Below are 19,379 nucleotides of genomic sequence, written 5' to 3' on the forward strand. Positions count from 1 at the left end.
TCCGGAGAGCATACCGAACTGGCCGGTCCATGTGAAATGCGGGAGTGTCCATGCCGATTCGTCTCTCTTTCCGGGTCTAACTGACCTTCGTTAGTCCGTTCGAGCAGAAAATGAGGGGAAAAAGGAGAATGTCGGGCCGACAATTTCACCAATCAGCCAATGCGATCCCCCAGTTTCCTCTAACTGCATCAGGCGAAGTGGTCCTTCGATGGCCAATACGAACAAGGCGAAACACGGGACGGAGAAAAGCACATGCGGAGGAAATGCAGGGCGAAATTGTTTCTTCAACTCTGCGGCCCGACATCAGGCCAATCACGACTCCATGAAAATCCGGGGATAGTGGACTCACCCCAATACCCCGTACAGACAAACCCGGGGAAAGTTTTCCTCCAGTCGCCTCGCTTGTCAAAAGAATTAAGCAAGGATTAGACTTGACAAGTGGGCCAATGGAACCCCGCTCGACTCCTCGCTCATTATGCCCTATTGACGACCGTTAAGCACCGATTTTGTACTTAAAGACCGGACGCCCGCATGGAATACTTCTCTTCCATCTAGTTCTGTCCATAAGCAATAACCTGGAATCATCCTCAGAGCCTCCATTGGCACCTCCATCCTAGCAATGGCTTCTGAAAAGCAAGCTGCCGCTCATGTCGAGAAACATGACTCAATCGAACCGGCAGGTCATGCCCTGACGGGCTATACAGACCTCCAAACTACCGCAGAAGCCCACGCTGCCATCGAAAAAGAACACAACATGACCGCCATGGAAGCCCTAAGACTCTACCCCAAAGCCGTAGCCTGGTCCCTCCTCCTCTCTTGCGCCATCATCATGGAAGGCTACGACGTGGTGCTGATCGGCTCATTCTTCGGCTTCCCAGCCTTCAACATGAAATACGGCGAACTACAGTCCGACGGCAAATACGGTCTCGCCGCCTCATGGCAAGCAGGCCTAACCAACGCAATGAGCGTCGGCCAAATCATCGGCCTCTTCGTAAACGGCATCGTCTCCGAACGCTACGGCTACCGCAAAACCCTAATGACCTGTCTCGCCACAACCGTCGGCTTCATCTTCATCCTCTTCTTCGCGCCAAACGTCCAGACCCTCGTCGCCGGCGAGTTCCTCATGGGTATCCCCCTAGGCGTCTACCAGACCCTGACAGTCACATACGCGTCAGAGGTATGCCCCGTCGCACTGCGCGCCTACCTAACCACCTACGTCAATCTGTGCTGGGTCATCGGACAGCTCATCGCGTCGGGCGTGCTGAAGGGTCTTGTCGAGCACACGAATCAGTGGGCGTACCGCATTCCCTTCGGTGTGCAGTGGGCGTGGCCGGTGCCGATCTTCATCGGAGTATACTTTGCGCCCGAGAGTCCATGGTGGCTTGTGCGGAAGGACAGACGCGAAGACGCCATTAAGTCTGTGAAGCGGCTCACGCGCGCAGACCCCAATTTCAGCGCGGAGGAAACCGTCTCGATGATCGTGTATACGAATGCCATGGAGAAACAGACCGAGACCGGCGCCTCGTATCTGGACTGCTTTAAGGGGACGGACCTGCGACGCACGGAGATCGCGTGCTGTGTGTGGGCCGTGCAGAGTCTGTGCGGTAGCGGTCTGATGGGCTACTCGACTGTCTTCTATCAGCGTGCTGGGCTGGCGGACTCGCAGTCGTTCACTATGTCGCTGGCGCAGTATGCGATTGGAGTTGTTGGGACGTTTTGCTCGTGGCTGTTTATGACGTACTTTGGTCGTCGCACGCTCTATGTGGGTGGTTTGGCGGTTCTGGCGGTTATCCTGTTTGTTATTGGGTTTGTGTCTATTGCGCCGGCGACGACGTCGCTCTCGTGGGCGACGGGTTCTATGTTGCTTGTGTATACGTTCGTCTATGATTCGACTATCGGGCCTGTGTGTTTCTCGCTCGTTTCGGAGATGCCGTCGTCGAGACTGCGGACTAAGACGGTTGTGCTGGCGAGGAACACGTATAACGTGCTCAATCTGGTGACGGGTATTATCATTCCGTATATGCTGAATGTGGATGCGTGGAATTGGAGGGGGAAGTCTGGCTTCTTCTGGGGTGCGCTGTGCATTTGCAGTTTTGTTTGGTCGTTCTTTAGACTTCCTGAGCCCAAGGGTCGCTCTTATGCTGAGTTGGATGTTCTGTTTGAGAACAAGGTGCGCACAAGGGAGTTCCCGTCTGCGAAGACCGGTTTGGTGCAGAGTGAGCTTGAGGGGGAGAAAGGCTCGGTTTGAGGTTAATATCTGGAAGTACTGGAAGTATAGCAAGTTTGACATGTATTATGGCACTTATTAGTGAAATCAATATTTACCTTGTTTGATTTGGATCCTGAGATCGTGGCACGCTTGGTAGAGAAGATTATAGCTGGGAGCAGCCCATACGAAGGCCAGTTTCTTGAAACACTTCTGATTCTGCTAGGAAATGCTGTTCGTACACAAAAGAATATTTGCAAAAAAATAAGACAAGAAGCAGATGAGTATAATCATTAAACCAGGTATACGCCACCTATGACATTGAAACAAGGAAACAATTTTTAGATCCTAAAGAGACCGATATATCAGTTATTCACCAAGAACTTCATCCTGATACCCATGGCCGCCAATTCGACATCCAAGTACCGCAGTACACCAGGCACAGCAACGATGGTAACATCGTCACCGCCGACGTAGCGGTGTCCATCACCATCTTCCCAGACATCAGCACGGGAGTCATCGAAGGTAGCCTCACGGGCACAACGACGGCAGCGCACAAACCCATTGACACCGCCCACAGCACCAATTGCAGCACCAGCATGAGCATTAGCGCTCTGCTGGTTAGGAGCAACCTTGGCAGCAGCAGCCGCAGCACCCGGGTTGATAGCAGTGCGGGAGCGGGACGAGCCGGAAACAGCAACTTGCGTAGACAGGAAGGAGCCACAGCAGCGACAGATCCAGGTATGCTGGGCGTCGGAGCAGTTCATGAGACGATCCTGCAGCAAGAAGGCCGCACCGTGAGCAATGAGCGAATCACGCTCCATCTCTCCGACACGGATACCACCACCCTTCGCACGACCCTTCACGGGCTGGCCCGTGAGCGCGTTGACGGGTCCAGTCGTACGCACTTGGAACTTGTCGTTCACCATGTGACGGAGACGCTGGTAGTAGACCAGACCCATGTAGATGTCGGCGGAGAACTCGCGGCCCGTGACACCGCTGTACAACGGCTCGTTGCCGTAGTAGTTGTAGCCGGCTTTGCGGAGCTGCTCGCCGAAGTAGTCGGTTGCGGTGTTTTCTTCGGAGAATTGGAAGGGAGTGGAGTCTTGCGGGAGACCGTGCATGGCACCGGCTTTGCCGGCCATGGACTCGATCATTTGAGCGATTGTCATACCTGAGATGGGTTAGATGGCTGAATATACTTGGTGTTAAGAGAAAGTGGAACTTACGGGATGGGAAAGCGTGAGGGTTGATGATCAGATCGGGCTGCATGCCGCTCTCGGAGAAGGGCATGTCGACTGCAGGCCAGAGCTGAGACAAAACACCCTTCTGACCGTGACGAGACGAGAACTTGTCACCAATGACGGGCTTTCGGGGAATGCGGTACTTGATGCTGAGCGATTGAGCAGGCTCGTTGCCAGACTCGGAACCCATGATGCGGATGCTATCGACGTAGCCTTCCTCGGCATCCTTGTATTTCATATAGTGGGTGACTCCATCGACGTTGACGTACGAGTCGGAGGCGGGATCAAAGCGGACATTGTGCCAGGCCGCGATCTTATCGCCTTCCTTAACACGAGCACCCAGGTGCGGCATTCCATCTTCGTCGATGGTGTTGCGCACCTGGTCTTTGATCTCGTCGCCGGGGGCGAATCCGAACAGCTTAGTGACCTCCCGCTTGGACTTGTTCCGGCGGGAGTCGTTCTCGGCTAAAGTGACGACCTTGGTCTTGTAGACTGTACCGTGACCGAAGCCACGTTCGTGTGCGGACTTGTTGATAATCATAGCATCGTCCATGTCGTATCCGGTGTAGGAGATAATAGCCACAACTGCATTCATACCGTTGGGGAAGTTGTCCAGACCGTAAGCGTTGTAGAGAGGTGGCCGCACAATTGGCGTTTGACCCGTTTGGATGCGGTACAGCTTGTTGTCGGTACGGTGAGCAATTGAGGTACCGGGCGTACCCATGGTTTGTTTGCTCATCTGACACTGGTACATGTTACGTGGAGATTGGTTGTAGTCGGAGAAGGGGGTCATGTTCGCGACGATGGAGAGGATGTTCGTGGGCGTGAACTCGATATGGGTCGAAAGACCGGGGATCAAGTCAGACTCCACACAGGCAATCTCCATGAAGGGCTGCTCGAATGGTCCGACGTAATCCAGCTTATCCAGCGCCAGATACTTGACAGGGCGGTACATTCTCGCTGATTGGGAGAACATGTAGACACCTGGGTATTGACCGCCGCTTGAGTTGGGAATATATCCAACTTCCAATTCACGAGGGATGTTGTTTTTGCCTTCGACCTTCCAGTACCGGATGGTATCGGCGATTCTCTGGGCCTGCTTGGGCGAGCAGTAACCAATGATTCGGCCATCCAACTGAACGACCACGCTCTCGTCCAGAGCCACTGAAGACTCAGACCGGACACCGAGCTGAACCAAAGTGCGAGGCAGATGAGATACATCCAGGTTGTCTGTGGCGATTAAACATTTGTGCGACAAATGGTTGAGCAGACCGCAAGGCGATCCATCAGGAGTGTGAACGGGGCAAAGGAAGCCCCAACTTTCTGGTAGCAGTTTGCGGACAGTGGTGGTCTTCAACTGAGCGAAGAAACTACCACGGTGAATCATGCGGAAATGACTGATGAAACGGTAGAAGTTGATCTTCTCTGCAATGACGGTGTAACCTGAAGTTTGTTGCAAATCAAGACCCGTAGGACTGACCAAGTTACCGGTGGAAAGGAAGTATTCGAGCGCATTACCAATGTTCTCGTTTGATCGCTTGACGATCTTGGAAAGGAAGTCTCGTTCAAATGCTTCATCGGTGAACTTTGCGCCATTGTTACGGATGGACCAGTCGCGGGCAATGGGACCGAATGAACGGAGCCACTCCTCAATACGTTCCTTAAGAATCATTCCGTAAAGGAAGCCACCAAGCAGAATCTCTTGGTTGGAGACGGCATCGGGATTGTCAGGAGCACAGTCTCCTGCAACAGTAGAGTAAAGCTTGCGAATCATAAAGGTAATCAACTTGAACTTGTCCCAATCTTGCGACTCGGTGACATTCTCATTGCCAAGATGGGGCAGAACAACCTTGCGGAGGAACTCTGTGCCAACTTCCTCATCGGGCATGTCAGCGGGCACCCCGAGCACAGGTCGGAAAGCCTTGCCCAGGTGAGATCGACAATCGTACTGGCTGTGCTTCTGGTAGGCGTGGTAGGTTCTCAACAAAAGCTCGACACGGTCCGTGACGAAAGTGTTGGACATGCCCTTGGAGGAAGCGGCACCGACAATGGCCTCAAAGATTTCGCGGTCGTTGGTCTCGGCAAGTGCCTTGAGAATCATCATCACGGGGATAAGGTATTCATTCTTGCGCCATGAGAAACGGAAGGTGACGTTTCCATCGGAGAGGTAGTGAAGCACGTTGGTCTGCGAAGTCTGATCGGGACGGACGGATCGTATTTGAACACCGAACTTCGTGTAGGTCTGACCACGCTTGACGAAAGAACCACGAATAATGGACATGGGGTAGTTGCGCTTGCCGACGATCAGCATACGAATGAGCTTCTCGTTACCGTTGACGATGTAGAAACCGCCCAGTTCCTCCGATTCTTCCTTGTGTCGAACTAGCTCGTCGGGGGTGGCCTTTTCGAGGTGACACCGGTTGGTGCGCACCATGATGGGGACATTACCCAGCTCGCGGACAGACTCCATCCAGTCTCCATTATTGACCTGGTACTCGAGGCGAGCGCGGAGCTTACCACGGTACGTCGCGTGGCGCTCTCGACATTCCGAGGGGTAGATTTCACGGTTTCGGGTGGTGTATTTGTTGGTGGGGGGCAGGGTAGGCTTTTCGAGGAAGATTTCACGCACGCGGACGTTCAAGCGATTCCGCTTAGGCGGGCGAACGCCTTCTGCTTGGCGGGCCTTCTTCTGCTCATATGTTTCTAGTTCACCATCGAGGAAGGTCTTGGTACCGATATCCCTCAATCCTGCCTCGAGGATCTTGCTGTCCTCGAAGAGAGCATTGAAGGAATCGATATGCGGTCGAATCGACTCGGCCAGCGATGGATAAGCCGTGTGATCCGTGGGAGGATTCCTGAACAGGTTCTCCCGTCGCAGGGTGTCGTATTCGACTGACCACTGGGTATCTGTGGCTGCGGGAGCCATGATGGAAAATCGCAGCTCTCAAAAGCCGGTTGATGCGGTATAGGAAAAAAAAAAAAAAGATGGACTGAACGGCACAATAAATGTGACCGTCAATGTAAAGATAAAAAAACGTGACAATATCGGTTCGATTCCTCCGCCCAATATCATACAGCCATGAGACCACAGGAATTCAACCGACAATGGCAGGCTGCCAAAAGACGAGAAGGCCTGTTCTGCTTGGGGAAATTTTTCGAGGGTGGAGCCGGATGCTTATCATCACGTGGTGATATGCATTATGGCCTGAGGCGCCCAATTGAGGTTTCCAAAAGTTCGACGTTTTAAGAGGTTCATGCCCCGTTCATCCCATCTGTCCCTACTAAAACTCTAGTTCAACTGCAAGTTCCTGACATGCTCTTGAACCCCCTAATCCTAGTAAACTTTAGATTAAACTTGCAACATCACCAGGAATGTGGAAACCTTTCAAACCTTTTTGTAAACGCCACACGGGCTGAATATGCTGCACAACGCCATTGAAACCCCCTCCATTTTGAGGAGGCTAAGCGCCCTCGGGTCATGTGTGTAGGTAGATCGGTCAATTCTCCATAGAAAATAGTACATATGTAGATCCAATATCCTTTTCCTATTGACATCTGCCGGCAGTTATCCCCTTAAAACTTCCTTTCCCTCTAATAATAGGCCTAAATTGTTGTTTCTGGGTTTGTTACGGTGTGACGATCTTTCTTTTTTTTTCCTTTCTTTCTTTTTCTTTCTAACCTTTTCCTCTTGCTTTTTCTATCTGTCTCGAATCAAGAGATCAACAAGAAATATCAAGTTGCGCAGTTAACAAGGTTGACCCCACCTGGGCATTCTCTGGCTTTTGTCATCCTGAGCTTTTTCCACAGGCTTTCTCTTCATCTGTTCTGGCCTTCTTTCTTTTTTGGTTCTTATTCTACTATACTGTCTCTTTTCTCTTTTTCTTATTCTTGTTCTTCCCCCCTTTCCTTTTTCCATATCTCTCTTCGTCATGGCCGGCATATTTCGTGCTATCTATGACTGGCTTCTGAGGATGTTCTGGTAAGTGGGCCGTTTGATAGATGCAGTTCTCGGGAGACCACGGCCCGTCCCCGCAGATGAAGCCCAGCTAAGACTCCATACAGGGCCAGTGAGATGGATGTCACCATGATCGGTCTTCAGAATGCCGGCAAGTCTTCTCTGCTGCGTGTGTTGGCGGTAAGTCGATCTGATAATGTCCTTATGGGTCCCCCGGCTGACCATAACAGGGTGGGGAGTTCACTGTCGAGTAAGTTATAGATGGTCTCACATCTGAGAACTCATCTGGACCCATGTCCTGATTCCTATTCCTTATAGCTCCATCCCGACAATCGGATTCAACACCAAAAGAGTGCAGAAAGGCCATGTGACTTTGAAATGGTATGTTCATCCTTCCCGATCAAGCACGGCGGCGCTAATTACATCCCCGCAGCTGGGATCTGGGCGGGCAACCTCGATTTCGGCCGATGTGGGAACGCTATTGTCGGGGCGTCAACGCGATCGTGTAAGACTGGCTTATTTCCTCATTTCCTCCTTTCCAGTGTCCTCTCCCCCTTCCGGTTGGCATACTAACCAAAGCAAAGGTATATCGTGGATGCAGCAGACCGCGCTGCACTCCCAGTAGCGACAGAAGAACTTCACGACCTGATGAAAAAGCCCACGCTGCATAGCATCCCCCTCCTGGTCCTCGGGAACAAGTCCGATCTTCCAGACAAGCTGTCTATTGATGAGATCATCGAGGCGATGGATTTGAAATCTATCACTCATCGCGAAGTAAGCTGTTATGGTATCAGCGCCAAGGAGGAGACCAATCTTGACGCTGTCCTGCACTGGCTCATTGCTCGAGCTAGTCGATGAGGATGCTGTTCCTCTGTCTGCCAGCATTGACCTTGGACCTTGACTCGCGATATCCCTTTTGTTTTTCATACCCTCAACTGTCTCGCATTTTGATTGTTTCATATCCCGTAGACTCTAGCATGTTTGGCCCGCAGCCTCGGATGTAACGATGTTGACGATGTTGTCTTTTTTTCCTTGTTGCTCATGGATTCTCGAGTCCCTGATGATGATGTATGTTAATGGTCATGTGCGCTTTGTTTGATCTCTGTTCCTTTTCTTCATCTCTTTTCCCCCTGATTTCTTTCCTGGATCGATATGTAATAGAATGTTTCGGCAATGTTCATAGGGGGAAATTGACAGAAAGTCCAACCTGGGCATGGCCAACATAAATAAAATGAAACACGGACCACTGATGTGTTGGCTGCCAACGCATCGATGCAGAATACGCATCCCCGCCAATGGGCATCTCACATTAATCACATATTGTGGATGATTGTATGAAAGCCGGAAAAATAATTCCGTAGATAATTGCAATATCATAGCTACACCATACTGATCGACACTGCTTGTGTGGAATATACCATGTCCTGCTTATTATTCTCAGACAAATCAAATAAAGTGGCATTAGTCGTACACAAAATATCTAGATCAGTTTGGTAGGCCCTTCAATTGCAGATGGGCCAGATCCGGAGTTGCTCAAAACCCTTTGAAGCGCCCAAAGTAGCGCAGTAACGCCCGTAACATCAAAGCAAAAAAACAAACGAGTGAAATGCGAAGAATGGGATCACTTGCAACGTTTTTCTACAATGTTCGGTCCGTGCTCCTCGTATTCCTTCTTAGAGATCCACATCTGGTGGAAAGTTCCCAAACTAGCCAGGATACTTCCTCCAATCCAGGAACCGAAGCGTCGCTCAGAGGTGTTACCGGGAGCAGTGACACGCACCCTGGGGCCAGGGAACATCTGCATCAGTTCGTGGTTCAGACGATCAGTGAAGCCATAAAGCAAGCTGGATCCACCAGTCACAACGACATTAGCCAGCAGGTGGGGCCGGAGGTCGACGTCAACACCAGCCAAAGAAGCCTTGACGAGTTCCGGGATAGTCTGCGCGGGTGTTGGGGGAGGGAAAGACGAGTCGGGGTCGGGAATGGCAGCCTTGGCATCGAACAGAGATTCCACGGCGCGGAAACGGTCGACGCCGAAGACTTGGTTGTACCCATCCGGGAACTCGAATGGGCGACCGGGGGTAGTTCGAGCCATATCTTCGTTGGAGACGCCCGTGGCACTGGGGGCTGAGAGCCTTGTAGGCCCGGGCCAAACCTGGACAACACATTCCTTGAATTCGGACAGTGTGCGCTCCTCGAGGAGAGCACGGTACGACGCATCGGGTGCCTTGTCCGCGGGGAAGGTCTTGTATTTAGCTTGGGCCGGTTGGCCGGCTTCGACAGCCGACTTCGAGCTGATAAGGTAATGCGGCGTGATTGTGATGGGTTGTGGGGTGTTGGCCTTGAAGATTGCCCTGATCTGCGACGAGATGTATTCACCGCCCAACGGAGAGTGCTGAACGCCCCGTTTCAGGATCATGCCGTCGTGGATCGGGGTAACAGAGAGGTTGGAAGCTCCAATGTCAATAACAAGGGCGGAGGCCTTGCCGGAAGCGAAACTGCGCATGGAATTGGATCAGCAAATGGTAGACATGTTACAGTAGGCCTGATATACGTACGCAGCAAGAACACCACTGCGCGCCAGATAAAAGGCCGGGGTATCCCATTTCTCCATTGCGATTTCAATGGTCTTTTCGCGTGCCTTTGCTGGGTTCCATCCAGGCTCTGTCATCAACAATGGGCTGTCCGACAAAGGCTTCTCCTCTGACTCCACCTCCATTTCCGTAGGGAGCTCGTCCGGGGAAACGTCGTTTAATCCGTTCTGGAAGGGGTTGCCCGCTTTCGTGCCGGTGAGTCGCGACGTGAATGAGTGCTCCCAGACTCTCTCTGCCATATCCCAATCCTCGACGATTCCATCCTTGCCAATCGGGTTGTGGATGGACAGACCGGGGCGTGGGGTAACGAATACGTCGTCGCCAAATACGAGCTTCTCTTGGCCGTCGGCGTTGTATTTCCCATAGTAGGTTGGGATCAGTGACTTGGGAGCATCTTCACCAGCAAAGCCCGCGCGGGTGGTTGAATATCCTGGGTCTAGGACAATAGCCGACACCTCATCTACAGTGCGATAATTAGTGTCTTGCGCATTAAGTGGCGTCTAAGAGTTCTTTGGGATTGCAATAGCAGGCGCAATTGGGATGGCATATCTGGGATCACATACCTCCACCATACTCGGCAGCTTGAGGTGGGTTAGAAGAGTTCATCGCGAAAGTCGTGCAGGTATATCTAGGATAAGGGCGGTAGCTGTCACAATGATCATGTGAATATTTTGAATTAAGTCGCCTGGAGAGAAATCAAGACGTGACCATGCGTATCGGACGGACAATCAGAGGGGCTGGTTGGAGGCAGGAGAAGGGCGGGTCTTTTTGGTGCGGGTGTAGCTTTGGCTTTGGGCCCAAACGGGCAGTTCACGATCAAGCTTAGTCATCCCAAGTGGACCTGCGTGCTGACTAAGGTAGTTTCAGGACCTTACATATGGCACGTCCTGGGCCCTAGATCATTTTTATGATTAAATATTGGAGATATACAGAGTATCTGTCCATATCGGAAGGCCATATGAGAAAGTAAAGGTAAGTTGATGAGGTACAACCTGCAACAGAGCAAAGATGATATATACCTAGGTACTGAACGATGCACCCAACAACAACATTGAACATTGAAGATATTTCTATTTCACTTTTTTCTTTAAGGTCGTTCTCACGTCCTGATGCCCTTGTATGTTAATTTGACGTCTAGACGAAATAATCATTCGGCTTATTGGGGTGTATGCAACACTTGCCTGGCATGTCACTAGAAATATATATAACTAGTCACCAAAAATAGTCAGTCGTTTAGTCGACTTTTGCCTTTGCCAAAGCAAGGCCTTTCTAAATTGAATATCTAGTTGGTTTGGGATGATCCTGCAGACCTTATGCTTGAAATAATACTACAATGTCCTCATCCCTTCCTGGGGATGGAAGCCAGAAGGATAAAGATAATTGGCCCCAAATTGTAGATCACCCGCGATTGGAACCCGCCTGTGACTTAGTCAGTAGCCCTCCAAAAAGATAGTCAGAAATAGCATTGGCGCAAAGTCATTATGGTATCGTATGCATATCGAGTAAAAACACATCACATGTCTCAGAGGACCAAGTACATAAAAGTACATATCAAAAGAAACCAGCCGTTTCAGACGAGAATAATAATCATTTCTTTCCCGCCTGTGCTTCTTTTTCCCGCATTGCAGCTCTCGCACTGCGACTGCCCCCAAGCTTCGGACCCCGAGGCCCCTCAACATTGGCCACCGGTTTTGCTGCGGGCCGAGTCCGACGCCGAGACTGCATCGCATCCATAAAGTCTCGCCTGAACTGCTCAGCAACTCGGTCATCGGCAGCCTGTTGGTCATCCATCTGGGTTTCCTCCTCATGTTCATCGTAAATTTCCACTATAACAGAGTGTTAGAAACGACACAGACCATGTAAGATTTCCATTTAAATTCCACACACATTTGCTCTCACGTAGTACCTCCTCCACAAGACGATCTCTTGCGATGTCTGCCTCTGTCCTCTGCTTGCGATTGCGCCATGACTTGCCATCTTGACCAGGGCGACCCGTCTCTGAAGTAGCGTGATCTGCTGATTTCGGCAATTCTCCCTTCTCGGTCATTTGGCGAGTCGCGGCTTCTGTCCGCGCAATATTTCGCAATGTGGCTTCTTGGCCGAGGTCGATTTCGTGGAGTTTTCCTAGCGACGCAGGTTCGCGAGTCTGGTGTCCAGACACTGACAGCCCCCCGGCGACTTCCGCTTGGGTTGGTTGGTTGGGGCCTGAATGATCCGCATTTGATTCAGGCTGGTAGCGCTTAGCCATCTCGGAATCTATGAATGCCATCCTTATCTCGTTAGCCCACATCAAACGAAGCGGGACGATCAGTTGAAGGAAAGGATTCGTACATGTGCTTGTCAACATCCACTGTCTGACCGGTATATCCTGTGAAACGTTCATTCATTGCTCGTATCTTCTCGTCCTCGGTTTCTCCGACTGCTGGTACTAGCGCCACTTGCTGGGCCTGATCATCTCCTAGTCGTGATGCGGTAGAAAACCCAATGCCACCCTTTCGAACTGCGCGTGGCCGCCGAATATTACTGCTCCCTGGAGCTTGCGAGGCGCTGGGATTGTCATCTTGATTATCGGCCTCTTCGGTGTCTGCGAGCTCAGGATCGGCACGCCGTCGCATGAACTTGCGCTTTTTCGCTGGACGAAATAAGGGCTCGGTTGGTACGGTATCTTCTTGGGGGTCCATTGTGGTCTGCAACAATGTGAACTCGTGTGGTAGGGTAAAGACGAGCGAGAAATTAATTGCCAAGCTGAGGTCATCTCAGCACCAGACAAACTATAATTCGTTGATTCCCGACCGCCTTTTATTCTGCCCACTTTATCGGGCTTAAGAACCGGGCCGTGGAAATGGAATCATAGAGATACTAGGCGGTCAAGGCCTACTCGATGAAACTGGCTGTGGTCACTTGCCCAGGTATACACCGGCGTTTAGTTGATATGGTTGTTCAAATATAGTTGACGATCTAGTCAAATTTACGCCCACAACAGAGCTAGATCAGCCCAAAGAGAGATACATAGCTGAAGTAGATATTGACATGGCCACGCTGGCTAGGTAAGGTAGAACCGACAGGTAATTCTAGCCTTGCACCTCGGGAGTGCAGGACCAGGCTGCTAATATTATGATGTCAGCTTTCTCGAGCCTCGAACGGTATACCATGCGGTATCTCTTCTGCTAGCTGTTATATTCATGTGCACAGTTGAATCCTGTAGCCGACGATCTCATTAACTTTCAATGTAATATCTTTAATCATATGTTGTAGATGGAGTGTCGTTTTATATTCGGAATATATTTTGGTTTTCTAACAACACAAGAGGGTAGTTCGAATTCCAAGATTGGGGAAAGGGACCAGAAAGTGGTCTGACATTAAAAGAAGCAGAGACAATGCCTTTGCTACATGAATTAAAGAATAGAGACATACCAGACTTGTACTCCGTACGTTGTATGAGGAGAATAAAGGATCGGAGTTTACATTAGACTCTGAACCTTGAAAGTGCCCAGGTGCCCTCCAAGTGGGATTTGACTCTCGGGAAAATGCCAAGGTTTGTGCTTAATTCGCCCCCAAATCGTATTTACCCGAATAGCCTTATATGCCTTGGCAGAGACTCTTACCAGGGTTAATGCAATTTGGATGATATCTTCCAAGACCCGGGAGCTTGTAGCAGGCGATACTGTCTCATTGTACTCCGTAGATGAGTCGAGACAGGATAAGATGGTACATTGAGTTAATGAAGGGAAATGAAAGTCGAACCTCAAATGTCGTGCTCCATAGGGGGAAACTGGGCCACGCACAGAAACCACATGGATATGACGCGTTTAGTCTCCGGGGCCAATTCGAATTATTAATAATATGAATCCTCCACCTGGGAAGGGCTCAGAATTACCGAGACCGGAACGACTCAGACGGCAAATGTAATCCGTGCCTAACCGATGTAGGGTTTTCTCCGACTTATGCATCCATATCCATCGTAGGTGAATAAAATTCTGGAACATGACCGGGGATTAGCCGGATGGGTCTATGTATTTCTGGTCAACAATCGGATTCGATAGATGCAAATAATGTAAGCGCTTCACGAGAGACAAAGAAACACCAGAAATATCCTACTCGGGTAGGTTAGAGCTGGATGAGGCTCCAACCTTGGAAGCTACCTAGATATGCGGTGTAGATGCGAACAAATTTTTTCATTTTGGCCATTAGACAAATTTCGCTGACCCTTACACAATTCACCCTTTGATTATTGGTCAGAGTTTCTACCTTATCATCCTAGACACCTAGTAGACCCCCGCAAATAATGTTGAAATCTCTGCGGGTGAGCCAAATACGTTCACGGTGTGGAGCTATCTTGCCCAAGTCTTCTCAACAATATTTCCCGGACATCTTTCGGAGACTGAGAACGCGGGAAAGTATCCACCGAAGAATGCCCCGAAGTACAACAGACATATATCATAAGCGAGAACGTACCTAGGTAGGTCACCCGATGAGGTTGAGACTTCCCTTTTCTTTTTCGTTTCGATGACACAATCACGATCTGTAACCTTGGAAGAAAGCGTGCCCGGACAAATCCGGAGAGTAACCGAGATGTGCATTTCCCCTCAACATCCCCAGGTGAGATTTGAAGTCAAATCTACTATATCTTGGCACTTGGCAGGGGTGGACAAGCATTTGGGGCTAGCTCAAGCCTTTGACTGGCCTATCAAAGCCGAGCCCGGCCCGAGTTAGGCAATGAGCGGCATCGGAACCAAACCGAAGTTCTATGCCGGCATTGCTCGGAGATTTCTTATTCGTTCTTCTTACCTTTTACTTTTTTACCCCAAACACGACCTTCCCCATCCCGTGTTATAATTCAACGTGGAGATCATGGGTTCGGAAACCCGTCTCCGATATTCGGCATTCCCTCCAATCAGCCCTGGACAGCCCATATCATCCCGCCACTTAACTCGCATCTTCGGTCCTAATCGCTCGGATTTAAGCGACTTTTTGATTCGGGAGTGGCGAAGGCGCGGGATCCTTGTACACCGGGACCAACCCTACGTGGAGTCGGCGATGTGACCAAGTCACAGTCGAACATTTTTTTCGAAAATTTGATTAAAAGGTGCCACCATGGTGGATATACTCTATGCAGCTATGATATATTCTATCCACTGTGGGATTCTCCATCCCACAGAGAATTTTAATTTTCGTGATGCGGGGTCTCCACGAGAAGGGTTGACCGAAAGCAGGGTATAAACCCATGTAAAGACCGGCCTCCCTTCTCTCTTCGTTTCTCTCATCCCTCAAGAGTGGCCTTTCCTAGACACTCTCCAACATGTTCACATTATTTCGAGGAAAGGCGCTGAGCGTAGCGCAGGCATTGCTCATTGTAGCACCGGCCTTCATCGTCTTCGGTTATAACCAGTCTGGCCTGGCCCCTTTGGCTTCATTGCAGAGCTGGGTCAGTGTGTTCCCCGAGATCGACACAATCAACACAGAGGGTGCCCTGCACGCGCAACACTCCACAAACAAGGGTACCGTGATCGGATCCTTCCAGATCGGTGCTTTATTCGGAGCCTTGTCGTGTACATTCCTGGGTGACCGACTCGGCCGCCGCAAGACTATCTTCCTGGGTGGTATCCTTACTATCATCGGCCAACTGCTGCAGACTGCGGCTTATGGCCTGCCACAATTCGTCGTCGGCCGTGTCATCCTCGGTGTCGGTGTCGGTCAATTGAGTGTTGCCGTTCCCGTCTGGCAGTCCGAGTGCACGTCTGCCAAACATCGTGGACAACACGTTGTCGTCGACGGTATCTGTATCTGTTTGGGTTATGTCCTCTGTAACTGGATTGACTTTGGCTTGAGCAAAGTCGATGGCGCACTGCAGTGGCGTATCCCGTTGGCCATTTCCTTCTTCTTCTCCCTCACCGTCGTGCTTTCAGTCTTCTTGCTTCCCGAGTCTCCTCGATGGCTCGTGCGAGTTGGCCGTATCGAGGAGGCCAATAGCAGTCTAGCTGCGTACAAGGGTCTGTCCGACGATGATGAGGCCGTCCGCGTTGAAATCGCTGGTATCGAGACCTCCCTCGAGAGTACGGTCAACAGCGCCTCCATCATGGAAATCTTCACCGCCAGCAAGGCCGACGACGAGCGCCTTATCTACCGGTTCTGTCTGTGCGTCGCATTGCAATTCTTCCAGCAGATGTGTGGTGGTAACCTGATCTCGACATACGTGTCGACAATTTTCGAAGAAAACCTCAACATGAGCAGCGACCTGGCTCGCATTCTGTCTTCATGCGCCATGACCTGGAAGTTCTTCTGCAGCTTCATCTCCTTCTTCGCCATCGACCGACTCGGTCGCCGAAAGATCTTCATGATCAGCGGTACTGGTATGTCTGTCTGCATGATAGTCCTCGCCATCACCAACAGCTTCAAGGACAACAGAAACGCGTCGATTGTTTCTGCCGTCTTCATCTTCCTTTTCAACACGTTTTATCCTGTTGGTTTCCTGGGCGGTAACTTCCTCTACTGTACCGAAGTCGCTCCCATGCGTCTCCGTGTCGCCATGTCCGCCATCTCGACTGGAAACCACTGGCTGTGGAACTTCGTGGTTGTCATGATCACTCCTGTCGCGCTCGATACCATCGGATACAAGTACTACATTGTGTACGCTGTCATCTCTGCCTGCATTCCCATCTCGGTTTACCTCTTCTACCCCGAGACCATGAACCGCAACCTGGAGGCTCTGAACCATGTCTTTCGCGATGCTCCGACTACATGGGACATTGTCTCCATGGCTCGTCACCTGCCTCAGGGTGAGGCTGCTGAGGTGGACATGTGGATGCGGACGGAGGAGAAGGGTGCTATTGATCAGAAGGAGAATGCTTAAATTATGGATTAAATTTATTGCGACGTTGCCAACTGTATATACTATGATGATGATGATGGAATGGGTTGTACTAAAGTACAATTCAAATATATGAGGCCACTAGAATGAGCCCATCAAGAATGTCAAGTTTCTACTAGTTCATTCATTTCCCGCTAAGAGTCGTATGAACACTTAAGTAAAGAATTCGGTCTATGAAGTAATTGATTGCTCTTAAGATCTCCCCGCTGCTGAACAGCACGTACCTATGTTGTAGGTACATATGTAGTCTCATATCGTCCCGATTAGGAAATCAAACATAGTTTTCTCTTCCACTATAGTATGATATACCAGAGGTTATACATCCAATTCAACATAATGTAATTGTTTAGTTTCTGTAGGAGATGGCATTGGCAACTCTTTCAACAACGCCAAGTCGAGTTCTTTGTCTTCTATTCCTGCAACTCTGTCGGTTCCAAGCTTACTATCTTTAACATACCATGTCATTATCATTGAGAAATTCTCGGACCTATTGTTTTCCAAAAGTAAGCTACTCCACTTCGAGTCTCATTGTCTTCCAAGGCTATGTTTGGATCCCTCGTCCATGACCCTCGGGGTATTGTTGATTGTTGATTGTTCATTCTTTGTCTCTTTATTCCTTGGCCCTATTTCTGGTGAACATCATGCTTGATCACGACGAGCTAACAATAAATTCAATAAAGACCATTCAAATGTTCAGCGTTGCCTATATAATTCCCCTTTGCATGTCCCCTGGTCTTCACTCCAACCTCAGTTATCCAACAAGAACATCAGTAACACATTTTATCTTACTTCAATATCTTACACAAAGAATACCACAATGTTGAAGAGGATTCGTCACTCACTAAGATGTTTTCCAAGACGCCGATGCGATTGCCACGACGACAGTCAGCCTTCAGGAGCCCGGCCTAACCGTCCAGTGGAAAAGGCACCAAGACGCGCCCTGCGTCAACCACTTCCTAAGAATGTGGTCAAAGGGGCGGCCCCAGCTAACCAGCTCCGAGGCAGTGAAGATGAAAACGACAGTGAAGATGAGGATAGCAGCGATGACTATTACCCCCAAGCTCCCCGAGCCAGCGGGTCTCACAAAGGAATAACACCCGAAATGAGTGAGACGAAACTTGTCGATGAGTCTCCATTTGACGACCCATATCCCCTCTCAACCAGCAATTCCTGCACAGACACAGACACCCCACCCGAGGTAAGTGATGCCGATTCCAATAACGCGACTTCATCAGGTGATAACTTTTCTTCCGTCGCAACAAGAAATTCACACAAAGGCATTACTTCCGAGATGAGTGGTGCCAGCCTCATTAAGTCCCATCATGAATCACTCCCCAATTCAGGAGAAAGCTTTATTTTCGTGAGTACGTCTGGTCCGGGTGAATACAATGCCGACGAAGAGGTCTATAACGGAGCTGACGAAGACAGTCTCGATCTGAACCTTGAAGACGTGGAAATGCACGATGTATCGGTAGAACCCAAAGAACCCCAATATTCCATAGGATCAGGGTCGACCAATTCAAGCGACAGAAGACGTCGGCGATCCCTGGATAGTCAAGCACGTGCCGATGCCGTATACAGGGGTCTTCACGGATCCAGGGGCAGCAAACGCCAGCGTCTTGCTGGCTCATCCGACACTGCAGGTGGGCGAGTAATAACCGGGGTCGAACCGACTATGAAGGACGTCACGAGGTACAGAAACAAAGGAGCTCAATACCAAGCATGGATTGACGATCCCGAAGAGCCGGGTTGTCGAATCCAACCGGCAACGTTAACTATAGAAGAGATGACCGACAAAGCACAGCCAATGCCTTGGACAATCGATGAATCGTACTACTCAGTCGAGCCCGTGGAGCTAGAAGGTGGTGATGTGGAATCGATGAATATTGCTCGCGGGGGTCCGCGATACCGGTATACATATCTCCGAAGGGAGCTGGGGCCAAACACGCTTGAGGTTAACGAATATGAACATCGGGTGGCTCGTGGTGTTCTTGTTGCTGAGAGGATTTATAGGGGGAACGGTCCTCATTGGAATGAGGTTGCTCGGGCTCAATACTTGCTTGATTTTAACTTGAATACTCTGAGACATGTTGTGTTTACCGATATCGGGAATGAAGAGACAGGTGCATATATACGTCACGAACTCTACCCCAGATTTGGTGTTGGATGGTCACAGGCAGGAGAGGTAAATTGTATGGTATTTAGACATGGTAGTGCTGAGTATCAAGAACTACTCGGTACGAAGTTGGGTAAAGCTGTGGCTTGTCTTGTCCTTTCTTCGTTCCCTAGGGGCACGATGCAGATCACTCGTATCGTCACTTGGTGCGATTCGACTACGCCGCAGATGCGATTCGAGATTGAACCTTTTATTGCTGCACCTATTGCTCTGGCTACAGCTGCATGATGTATATGATTTGAATAATTGGTTGGTAATAATTTGCATCTACTTGGTGTCCAGGTGTTACTATACAATCCTTGGCATTGCCTTAAGAGGTAGAAATTATCATTTTAC

At 50.1% G+C, this 19,379-nt stretch overlaps 7 protein-coding genes across 7 annotated transcripts; 4 read left to right on the plus strand and 3 right to left on the minus strand.

Annotated features, from left to right (window-relative positions):
- Positions 1–619: 619 nt before the first annotated feature.
- On the plus strand, positions 620–2,248 carry N7525_005448 (MFS maltose permease MalP; the record flags this gene model as incomplete). Its single annotated transcript, XM_002564757.1, has 1 exon — positions 620–2,248. The coding sequence occupies one exon, from the start codon at positions 620–622 to the stop codon at positions 2,246–2,248; it is 1,629 nt and encodes a 542-aa protein (XP_002564803.1).
- Positions 2,249–2,571: 323 nt separating this feature from the next.
- On the minus strand, positions 2,572–6,376 carry N7525_005449 (DNA-directed RNA polymerase I core subunit RPA135; the record flags this gene model as incomplete). Its single annotated transcript, XM_002564756.2, has 2 exons — positions 2,572–3,380; positions 3,436–6,376. 2 exons carry the CDS (start codon positions 6,374–6,376, stop codon positions 2,572–2,574), a joined length of 3,750 nt encoding a protein of 1,249 aa, XP_002564802.1.
- Positions 6,377–7,379: 1,003 nt separating this feature from the next.
- On the plus strand, positions 7,380–8,263 carry N7525_005450 (ADP-ribosylation factor-like protein; the record flags this gene model as incomplete). The annotated part of the gene is made up of 6 exons (XM_002564755.2): positions 7,380–7,429; positions 7,513–7,585; positions 7,636–7,655; positions 7,724–7,786; positions 7,839–7,910; positions 7,990–8,263. The coding sequence occupies 6 exons, from the start codon at positions 7,380–7,382 to the stop codon at positions 8,261–8,263; spliced, it is 552 nt and encodes a 183-aa protein (XP_002564801.1).
- A 763-nt stretch (positions 8,264–9,026) lies between these two features.
- On the minus strand, positions 9,027–10,625 carry N7525_005451 (actin family protein; the record flags this gene model as incomplete). Its single annotated transcript, XM_002564754.2, has 3 exons — positions 10,563–10,625; positions 9,964–10,459; positions 9,027–9,903 (listed from the first exon to the last, which is right to left on the minus strand). Exons 1-3 carry the CDS (start codon positions 10,603–10,605, stop codon positions 9,027–9,029), a joined length of 1,416 nt encoding a protein of 471 aa, XP_002564800.2. The 5' UTR covers positions 10,606–10,625.
- Positions 10,626–11,586: 961 nt separating this feature from the next.
- On the minus strand, positions 11,587–12,680 carry N7525_005452 (telomere length and silencing 1 family protein; the record flags this gene model as incomplete). Its single annotated transcript, XM_061213406.1, has 3 exons — positions 11,587–11,825; positions 11,887–12,269; positions 12,331–12,680. 3 exons carry the CDS (start codon positions 12,678–12,680, stop codon positions 11,587–11,589), a joined length of 972 nt encoding a protein of 323 aa, XP_061070427.1.
- Positions 12,681–15,298: 2,618 nt separating this feature from the next.
- N7525_005453 (sugar porter family MFS transporter) lies at positions 15,299–16,849 on the plus strand (the record flags this gene model as incomplete). Its single annotated transcript, XM_002564751.1, has 1 exon — positions 15,299–16,849. One exon carries the CDS (start codon positions 15,299–15,301, stop codon positions 16,847–16,849), a length of 1,551 nt encoding a protein of 516 aa, XP_002564797.1.
- Positions 16,850–17,684: 835 nt separating this feature from the next.
- N7525_005454 (uncharacterized protein) lies at positions 17,685–19,271 on the plus strand (the record flags this gene model as incomplete). The annotated part of the gene is made up of 1 exon (XM_002564750.1): positions 17,685–19,271. The coding sequence occupies one exon, from the start codon at positions 17,685–17,687 to the stop codon at positions 19,269–19,271; it is 1,587 nt and encodes a 528-aa protein (XP_002564796.1).
- Between the last annotated feature and the right edge of the window lie 108 nt (positions 19,272–19,379).

The sequence above is a fragment of the Penicillium rubens genome (assembly GCF_028828025.1).
Source record: "Penicillium rubens strain IBT 27055 chromosome Unknown utg000002l_segment0_segment0, whole genome shotgun sequence".
Classification (NCBI taxonomy): domain Eukaryota; kingdom Fungi; phylum Ascomycota; class Eurotiomycetes; order Eurotiales; family Aspergillaceae; genus Penicillium; species Penicillium rubens.